The sequence below is a fragment of the Brachypodium distachyon genome, chromosome 2, assembly GCF_000005505.3.
Source record: "Brachypodium distachyon strain Bd21 chromosome 2, Brachypodium_distachyon_v3.0, whole genome shotgun sequence".
NCBI classification, from domain to species: domain Eukaryota; kingdom Viridiplantae; phylum Streptophyta; class Magnoliopsida; order Poales; family Poaceae; genus Brachypodium; species Brachypodium distachyon.
In genome coordinates this window covers 46,233,422-46,243,293 of record NC_016132.3, presented here as the reverse complement: position 1 = coordinate 46,243,293, position 9,872 = coordinate 46,233,422, and the positions used below count along the sequence as shown (strand labels likewise).

Here is a 9,872-nt window from a genome sequence, read left to right as displayed (position 1 = left end):
ACACCAGATTCGTTTCGATAGGGTGTTTGTTATCTACTGAAAGTTCGAGCGTAATCTGTCGTTCCGCTGGGAATTGGAAGATTGCGAACCGCTTGTGGTCGGCAGACTACTGCGCAAGTGTGTGGTGTTGCGAATTTCCATTGGGTTGTAAGTTCGTCGTGCGGCGACGGATGAACAGCCGGAAGATTTGTAGAATCATACAAGTTGTTCACGTTGCTCTTTGAGAAGATCGGGCCACCCCTTATCAGTGTACCTCGTATGCTTATGTGCTGGGCAAAGCACGTGCTAAGGCCACAGCATCGTTAATTCTTCTCACCATGTGGGAAACTTGGAAGGAGCGGAACCGGCGAATCTTCCAGCACAAACTTCTCCGACCCTCTGTCGTGTGCATCCTCATCAAGGAGGAGGCTGCCATTTGGACCTAGGCCGGCGCCGGTCTAGGCAAACTGGTTTCGGGACCAGACGATGTGCCTTGATTTTTTTGTTTTCTTTTTTCCAGTGGACTAAATTTTCCCTTATTCTCGTTCACTTTCTTTGTATTTCCTTGTGTATCAACCCCCTATTGGCAATAAATAGATCGTTGCGGCTGTTTCGTCAAAAAAAAAATTGCGGAGGTGGGTTTGGGTTAAAACCAAACAAAATCTTACTCTTTTCAATAAAGTTGGTCGAATTTAAAAAAGTTTAACTTAGGATAAAGTTAGAAGTACACTTATCTGTGGACGGAGGGAGTAGTTGTCTCCGCGCTTTTCTCGTGCAATTAATTTAATCGTTAATTTAATTCTTCTACGGTCTCTCCTCATCCATGCCTTGCCTCACCCAATAGGATGCAGGTATTAGTTTCGTAGAAAACATACACATGGCTAATTATACAATGATTCATTAGGCTTTGAGAATCTAAATATAAAAATATTTTGAAAAAACTTGCATGACATGACATATTAAATTTTAACTGATTGTGCTAGTGCTAAACATCAACTATTTTTTCTTGTCTGCTTGTGGCTTGGCCATGAAGCCCATGGTATCATGGTCTTAAAAGGATTCAAAAGATCCATCTTCACCAGTGCAATGGAGATGCCCAAAGAGCATTTCTACGGGTCGAGCCTTCTATAACTCTTGTATAGAAATTATGAACGTCGAGGAGAGTGAAAAATACCGGCTCTTTTCTAAGAGTCGATTTTTAACCAAGATGCAAATAAATCAACTAAGAACCGACCCTGTTTTACTTGTAAATTGTTAAATTATTGCTTATGAACATTCCAAAAGAAATATTTGCTTATGAATCAGGTGACATAGATTCTTGGAGTTAATACCAACTCTACATTTGTGAATACCCGTTGCAGTAAACGTTGCCAATTTTTTTTTTCTCGAAAGACAGCGTATAGCGATCGTAGTAAATCTCACCCAAATCATGTCAGCTTTGTACCCCCGGAAGGAGCGGAACTAGTCGGGCATCTCCTCCACCCGACCACCCCTGATCCGCCCGCGCCGTCCTCCTACCTCCGCGCCGACGGTCTCGGCGATCTCGTCACGCCATCGCCCGGATCGCCTCGCCGCGAATTCTTAATATTATCCCGTCCCAGCCCCCGAGCCGAACCACCGCGACGCCCACGCCGCGACCCCGTCCAAATCCACGCGATAAGAACCAAGCGCTCTTGTTTCTTCCTTCCACTCCTGCGCCACCACCCCCACCCCCTATATAGTACACAAGGGTCCAATGGTGCCGCTCCGCTTGTGCCGTCAACTGATCCCGCACTCTGCAGCTGCATCCAGGCCGCCATTCGCGCCCGCGGCCGCCGCCTCGTGTTCTTCTCCCCGGCCGATCTCGCGGCGCCTGCGGTCGCTGCCGGCCCTCGCAATGGCGGCGTACGGCACCGGTGCTTCCGCGGACAGGAGGCTGCTCTTCAGGCAGCTCTTCGAGAAGGAGAGCTCCACGTACACCTACCTCCTCGCCGACGTCGGCGACCCCGACAAGCCCGCCGTGGTGAGCTCGAGTTCTTGACCCTGGTAGGGTGGTGCTGGCTGTATTTTTGGTTTGTGGATTCGGTGTTTTGCTTGGGTGTGGTTGTGAATGAGTAGGTTCATTTGATTAGGATGCCAAATCGGGGATACAGTAACAGAAGTGCAGAACTGTTCTGGCGGCGTCTGTTGAACTGAACTTCTATAGAATGTAGACACGAACAAAAGTTGGGCAATTGCTCCAAATAGGTTCAAGCAGAGAATAAATGACCGAGTTACCTGAGCCTTTTTAAATCTTTTATCAATTAACCCACAGCGATAGTCTTTGTTCTTTTACTGTCCAGTTAGTTTAATTTGTGTCAGTAACCTCAATTATCCAGTTAGGGATCTGTATTTATTGTGAGATGATAAATTGTGCAGGCTCATGAAGTTACTGATGTTTATTCTAGTGGATTACATGAATTTTTGGACTTAACTCCGAATGGCATCAATTGCGGATCTCCTATCCTACTTGATTGAAGAATTGTGCATTTATATTACTTGATTGGTCTCAAGGCTTATCCAATTTCCCATGGTTAGCTAAGAGAACAGTTAAAGATGTGCATGTGTTCAAATTATCGAATCAATTGAATCGAAGGTAAAGTAAATTTAGCAAAATATGTCTTGAATAATACAAAGGGAACTTCAGGCTGGTGAAAAGATATGGCTGAGCGGGATAAGCTCTTGGCTAGATCAGAAGCATTCATTTTTCTCGAAAAATAATCAGGGCAGGAGTAGTTATTGCCTTCGTTTTGAGCCATGCTACTGTGGTGGATTCAATTTTCTCTATAGTTGTGTACATCTTGTCGATCACCTCCCTAACCTGTTTGATTTTGGTATCAGTTGATTGACCCCGTGGACAGAACAGTTGATAGAGATCTCAACCTTATCAAAGAATTAGGCTTGAAACTCATCTATGCTATGAATACTCATGTGCATGCTGATCATGTCACCGGAACAGGATTGATAAAAGTAAGTACTTCAAGACTTGTCTAGATGTTTATTTGAATTTTGTGTCTCTTAGTTTCAACATTTTGTTCACTTTGGTAATACATGGTCAGCTGATGGAATATACTGGCAGACTAAGCTACCAGGAACGAAGTCTGTTATTTCAAAAGCTAGTGGAGCAAAAGCTGACCATTCTGTTGAGCATGGTGACAAAATATACTTTGGCAACCTTTTCCTTGAGGTAGAGTACCATTTAAACAGGCTATTTGTCTTTTTGTTGCTTCTTTCATTTACTTTTCATGTGTATAATTTACCACTTTCTGTACGTCGTAATATTAGCACCAGGGTGTGCAAGTAGAAACAGCTAACCAAAATTACAGAAGCGCTTTAGCTGGTTCTTTAGAGCTCTTTCTTTTTGATCGACTTTATAAGTTGTTGATCTTGAACTCTAGAACAAGAATTTAGAAAGGGAACCCCCTGCGGTTCTTCAAACAGGAAATGCATCAGCTGCCTTTTGTATAGAGTATAGAAGCAAAGCAGCCTTTGCAGTACCTTTTAGTATAATCCAATAAGCATTCTTTCATGCAAAACTCTGCACTTTCTATCACAAAAGTCAAAAGGCCTTGTTACATACGGGGAGAACAGATTGCTTTTAGAGGTCAGAAACATAATTCTTGTCATCTGTTAGATACGTTTTTGTCTTACTTTTCTTCTCAAACACACATCTAATGTATGCCATTTTGTATTAGAAAAGCATCACACAAAAGGTTGCACCATGGTTACAAAAAATCTGCATCCAAAGCAACCACAAAAACTGCAAAGCTTGCAACAAAACCACAAGCTAAGAAAATTAAGGAGCCTAACTAAACAAACAAGGCCTTGGCAGACATAATGCAGCTAGATCTTAGAATGCTTATCTAACTCCCTACATGTTAACTGTGTTTCTTTACTTATATTGGTAACACAATCTACTGTTGTGTGCATGCTGTTCAAGTTAGTAAAAGAGCAACGTTATGGGATGGGTTACACTTGTGTAAAACAATATTCAATCTATTATATACTGAAAGCATAATATGGGGTCCTCATTCTCTTTGAGGCACCACCTTAATCCACATCTTGTGAATTATTTTAGCTGGATCTGTAATTTATGGCTGGGATCTAGTCAGCCTGGAGTCGTGTAATCCTCATTGATTCGCTGGATCTTTTTAAACTAATTAATAAAGCACAACTGTTGGACCTTCATAATCCATGTCTCGCACGTACAGTGGATCTTTTTAAACTAATTAATAAAGGATACACGTCCAAGCGGGGATCAACAGCCGACTACCATGAAGCATTTCGCCAATCTTGTTTGTTTGTAGAAAGTGACGATAACACAATGTAAAGGTATATCGTCTGATTATATGGTATGGATTTTATTAAGTGTGTTCCTTTTCGAGTGCTTTGTCATTGTATCGATTCATTCATGATACAGCAACTTTCTCTATTTATAGTGAAAGTTACTTTAGGAATGTACTGCAATCGTGACACATCCAGAGCTGTTAAAGTATAAACAAAATAGTGCAACCAAGAGCTGGAAAGAGCAGCACTCAAATTATTTAAGTTGTAATTTATCTTTCAGGCAGGTAACGTTCTCATAAAGCTAGATGGCCAAAGTCACTAGTATTGGTTGATATAATGAAATTTCTAATACCTAGAAATGTTGAAATTCTTGCCAGGTGCGAGCTACTCCTGGCCATACTGCTGGCTGTGTGACATATGTAACAGGTGATAGTCATGATCAACCTTCACCAAGGATGGCTTTCACTGGTGATGCCTTAATTATACGTGCTTGCGGAAGAACAGACTTCCAGGTAATATTGTGACCACACTCACTTCTTCATGATCTAGAAAACAGGAAAATCATTTCCCAAGGAAATACCAGAACAAACAGGAAAACCATACATTGGGGAAATATAAGGCAAAGAGGTGTTCCAAAGCTAAAGATAGTTTTTAGGCATCTAAATTTATCCTGTCCGTTATACTTCATATTAGCGGTAGTTTGTGAGTCAAACATAAGTTCTGCCTGCATGAATGTTAAAAATTCATCGTTTAGAGAAATCCTGATTGACCATAGGTACTTGCTTTTGCATTGATGGTTCATTTTGTTCGATTTGATTCCAGGGAGGAAGCTCTGATCAGCTGTATCAGTCAGTACATTCACAGGCAAGTAAATGAAGTACTGCATCGTAAGCTGTAAGAATATGCATTAGTCTTAACTAATTGAAGACTCTCCATTCCTCACCAGATATTCACGTTGCCAAAGGATACCCTTCTTTATCCTAGCCATGACTATAAAGGTTTCACAGTAAGTGGCATACGTAGCATCCTAAACTTTGCCAACCAAGCTTTCAATTGTTTGACTTGTATTATTATTTGCAGGTAACCACTGTTGAAGAGGAGGTTGCGTATAATGCAAGACTAACAAAAGATAAGGTGCACATTAAATAGGCTAAAATTCTTCATTTGGACCCAGTAAAAGCTTTCATTTTTTACCTAACTAAATCTCTCCTTTGTGCATTTACAGGAAACATTCAAGACAATTATGGACAGTAAGTAACTTTTTTCCCGAAGTATCACTGTATGCATGAATAGCCGTGTTGCATGTCAAACCTATCTATCTCCCTCTGGTTCGTTACTAAACGGAATATCAATTGACATTTACTCTCTCCTTGGGCAGATCTGAACTTGTCTTACCCAAAGATGATCGACATAGCTGTACCTGCCAATATGGTTTGCGGTATCCAGGATCCGCCATCGAAGGTCTGAGCTGTTCCTGTTGAAACTTTGCAAGTGGTGCTCCTCCTGGTTGTTGTGAACTCACGATCGGCTCAAGAAGTTTGCAGCATCGTTATACACTAAATAATTCGTTCGCTGCAACATTGGGAGGAAATAATTGGTCATTGGCTGATGTAGTCTCTCGTTCTATCTGTACCTTGTAAACCCGCTACTTGGTGTTGGCCTATTGGGAACACTAACGTTTGATCAGATCAACGAGAATAATAAAGTTTGCACCTTGTTCTGTGCACCACAGTGTTCATTGCAAGCCATTTCTGGCACCATTCTTAAACAAATACTCCTCCGTTCCTTGAAAGAAGGCTATTAGGTTTAATTAAGGCAAAATTTTGATTAAGAATTACACTATTAACATGTGGATCGTAATATACGAAACCACAATTATTATAAAATATTTTTGACAACGAATCTAGTGATATTAATTTCACGCCATGTAAATCATATATTAAAACATAGTAATTTGTAGTCAAATTCTTGCCACAATGAAAGCCAATATGCCCTCTTTCGAAAGAATCGTGCCTCTTCATAAACTTCAGAAAATCACGATATCTCGTTTTCTCTCTGCTCTTCCGGTGCATTTTCTTGGGCCGTTCAGACAGAAAGCATATGCGGGAAAGCTCAGGGCAGTTTTTGTACTAGAACAAGCTCCGAAGAAACAACTTTTGTCGATAATTGCTTTGGAGGCTGCTAGGCGAGCAACACGTTCCTTCGTGACATCAAAATTTCAGTATTTCCCTCGGGATTTTTTTTTTCAAAATTTCAACTAAGGGCTTGTTTGGTATTAGAGTTTTTGGGTGTTTTTAGGATATTAACGTATTATCAACTCCAAAATGAAAAACACTAGAAATCTCAAATGGTTGTTTGGTAGAAGAGATTTGGAGGGGATTATACCTAGTTTTCTCCCACAAAACACTTCATTTTTTACCAAATTAAAACACTTCTCATACTAGTATTTTTTTAAAAAAAAAACACTACTCCCTCCGATCCATATTAATTGTCGAAATATTACATGTATATAGACGCTGTCTAGACATAAATACATTCATATTTGGACAAATTTGAGACAATTAATATGGATTGGAGGGAGTAGTGTTTTAGGTTTTTGAGAATTTTGGGTGAACACCCAAACCCATCAAATATCAAAACACTAGTGACTAAAAAATACACCAACCCCAAATAAGGCCTTAAGAGATATTGCAAATGATGTTAACTGGCTACACTTTTCGGCGCTAAACAAATGTCATGGCATTTGGAAGATGTTAGTAAGGAGTAGTACTTTCTCCGTCCAACAAAGAATGTCTCAATTTTGACTAAATTTGAATGCATCTATACACTAAGTCATGTCTAGATCCATGAGAATTTTGACAAACTTGAGATATATTTTTTTGAACGGAGAAAGTAGTATTTTTCAAAGAACATACGCCTTAGATTATGGCTGTTCATAAGCGGTTCTAACTGGAACCGTGAAAACCTGAGCACATCAGTGCTAGTTGGTATTCTCGAACAGCTCTAAATATTATCCATTCCTTTAATGAAGTAGAGTAATAGAACATGTGAGCAGCTCCAGCCGTCTCCCCAAATGGCGTTTGGCCTGCCACATTTTTCGGTCATATGGGGGGCGCCGGCCAGCCGGGCCCCCGATAGTAAATTGGGCACCATTTAAAATTCATTGAAGTTGGTGAAATTTATTCAAATTAGGCAACATATTTCATAAAATTCGGTGACATTTCATTGAAATTTGTGATAATTTATAAAATTTTAAAAAAACGAAATGAAACCCTAGCCTAGATGTCTAGCCAGGAGGCGCCGCTGCCCAAGCTGCTACCGGAGTCGAAGTCGAAGCCACTGTCGTCGTCGTCGTCGTCGAGGACGAGGACACCCGGCTCCTGCTTCAACGGCGTCTCCTTCTTCGCCGCCTCCTGCGCCGCCTCGTAGTCCAGCCACGCCTGGACTCCGGCGTCGAAGGCTGTGTAGCCCAGGATTCGCCACTGCTCCGCCTCCTCCTCATTGGCGCGCTCGGCGGCGCGCTGACCCGAAAATTCTTTCGGGTCGTCTTCGCGACGGTGCGAGACGGCAGCTTGCTCGTAGTTCGGCGTCGGCGTCCACTCCGGCTCCGGCCGGACGAGGCGAAGGGGGCTGTGCGGAGGCGACGCTGCCCGCCGCCCTCGGGAGGAGGAGCCTCATCCTTGATGAGCCGGAGCGACGGCGTGCGCGCCGCCGAGGAGGAAGCCGATGCCACCGCCGAGGTAGCGGTGGCGTCCGGCCGGCGCTGGAGGAGGAGGAGGAGCCCCGCCATCGAGCCTCGGCTCATTGCCGGCGGCGATGTGGGCCAGGACGACGTCGAGTGACTGCCCTGGCTGCTATCAAAATGCGCGTCGGCCCGCGACGTTGTTCCGCACCGTCGGGTGCGGAAGATCGTGGACGCGCCGGTCGCGCTCCTCCTCGAAGAAGGGCGCCCAGGCGCTGCCGGTGTGGCGGTCCCACTCCGGCAGTGCCTGCTCCTCCCGCGTGACGTTGCGAAAAAAATGCTTGGCGATCCTCTCTCACCGGCGCGCTCCCGTCGGCGTTGGCGACACGGGCTTGCCGTCCTGGCTGAGAACCCACCCATGGGGAAGGCGGCAGTCCGGCGGCGTGGGGTAGCCATCCCGCGCGAACGCCTCGGCCTCATCAAGGTGGAGCCAGTGGCGGTCTTGCCGATTGCCGACCATGGCGAAGAGGAGATGGGCAGAGAGGAGGGCGAGGTCGGCGAGGGAGGAGAATGGCGAGCTTCTGTGCCAGCGCTGCCTTTTATGGGCGCCAAAGTTAACCCACAGGGGGTGTGAACACGGCGAGAAACGGGCGTTGGGAATGCGCGGGACGCGCCGCGTGGAAGCCGACAGGACTGGACGATGGTTTGACCCGGCGACTGCCATTACTCGCGTGGAAAGCCGAGATGAAGCCGGTGGAAATTAATGCGGAACCTAGCGAGGGCGATAAATGGCGTTGACAAGGCAGACCCGCAGCAATAAAACGCTTTGCAGGCGCTCCGCTCGTCCCCCGTGGGTTGGGTTCGGCATGGGGACCGCCGGCTGAAAAAACAAGTTGATGATGCCGGCTTGGTCGGAATTTAGGCGCCGGACGTCGGCGCCCCCAAAGCCCGTTTAGGGGCCTTTAGTGGGGTGCCCGCTGGAGACAGGCAAACTAGAGCTTGGTTAATCAGACTCCGTATGACGGTTACGTTGAGAAACGATTGCGCCGTACGCTGATTTAACGCGTTTAGTAGTGTAGTAACTATAGGGTAACTATATGCCCCGCGCTAAATAATGTACAGATTTATCGCGTGCGGCATGACTTTTAGTTTGGTTTGACAACCAATCTTACAGGCTGGACTGCCACGCTGTCCAAAAGTCATTGTTAACAAACCGAGCTTTTACTGTTTTGTTTTAGATAAATTAAAAGCAAAGCTAAATTGTTATAAAGCTAACAAACTCTCGCATGCTGGTAGACTTCTCTTGATCAAATCTGTCTTCTCTTCTCTTCCGGTGTATTACATGTCTAATATCTTATTGTCTAAAAAAATGTTGGCTAAGATGAATGCAGTTATCAGAGACTTTTGGTGGACCAGCATTCGAGATGGTTCTCAATCTAAGCCCCTTTATTTGAAGGCTTGGGCTGAAATTTGTAAGTCCAAAAAAGTTGGAGGCTTGGGCATAAGAAATTTGAAAGCGCTAAATAAAGCTTTGCTTGTTAATACTGCTTGGAAGATAACTACTTCTTATGATAGTGTTACTTCTAAGATTCTGAAAGCTAAATATTTTCCTTCCACCTCTTTTTGGAAAGCTCCTGAAAATGTTCCTAAATCGGCCTTTTGGACCTCAATTCTTAAAATAAGGGAACCTCTTATAGACGCTACTACTATCCAAATTTCTCGTGGCAACACTTCCATTTGGTCTACCCCTTGTGCATTTTCTGGGACAAAATTCATGACAATCTTAATATTCAGAGTTCCGACTTTATTTATCCTGCCACTATTTGCTGATTTGTGGGTCCCCAATAGTAAGAACTGGAATATCCCTCTTTTGGAAAATTTGTTTGGTTCTCACAATGCTACTATC

The 9,872-nt window shown here is 43.9% G+C and overlaps 1 protein-coding gene across 1 annotated transcript; it reads left to right on the top strand.

The window, feature by feature from the left end:
• Positions 1 to 1,429: 1,429 nt before the first annotated feature.
• Positions 1,430 to 6,015, top strand: LOC100826131 (persulfide dioxygenase ETHE1 homolog, mitochondrial). The gene is made up of 9 exons (XM_003569476.3): positions 1,430 to 1,981; positions 2,839 to 2,967; positions 3,077 to 3,184; positions 4,662 to 4,796; positions 5,107 to 5,148; positions 5,231 to 5,290; positions 5,365 to 5,418; positions 5,510 to 5,534; positions 5,663 to 6,015. The coding sequence occupies exons 1-9, from the start codon at positions 1,715 to 1,717 to the stop codon at positions 5,749 to 5,751; spliced, it is 909 nt and encodes a 302-aa protein (XP_003569524.1). The 5' UTR covers positions 1,430 to 1,714; the 3' UTR covers positions 5,752 to 6,015.
• The last annotated feature ends 3,857 nt before the right edge of the window (positions 6,016 to 9,872 follow it).

Bases quoted from the DNA above. Each gene is read 5' to 3' on its own strand.
- LOC100826131 (XM_003569476.3), top strand. From the start codon at position 1,715: ATGGTGCCGCTCCGCTTGTGCCGTCAACTGATCCCGCACTCTGCAGCT. The intron at 4,797-5,106 runs GTAATATTGTGA...ATTTGATTCCAG, and splicing joins GCGGAAGAACAGACTTCCAG to GGAGGAAGCTCTGATCAGCT. The intron at 5,149-5,230 runs GCAAGTAAATGA...ATTCCTCACCAG, and splicing joins ATCAGTCAGTACATTCACAG to ATATTCACGTTGCCAAAGGA.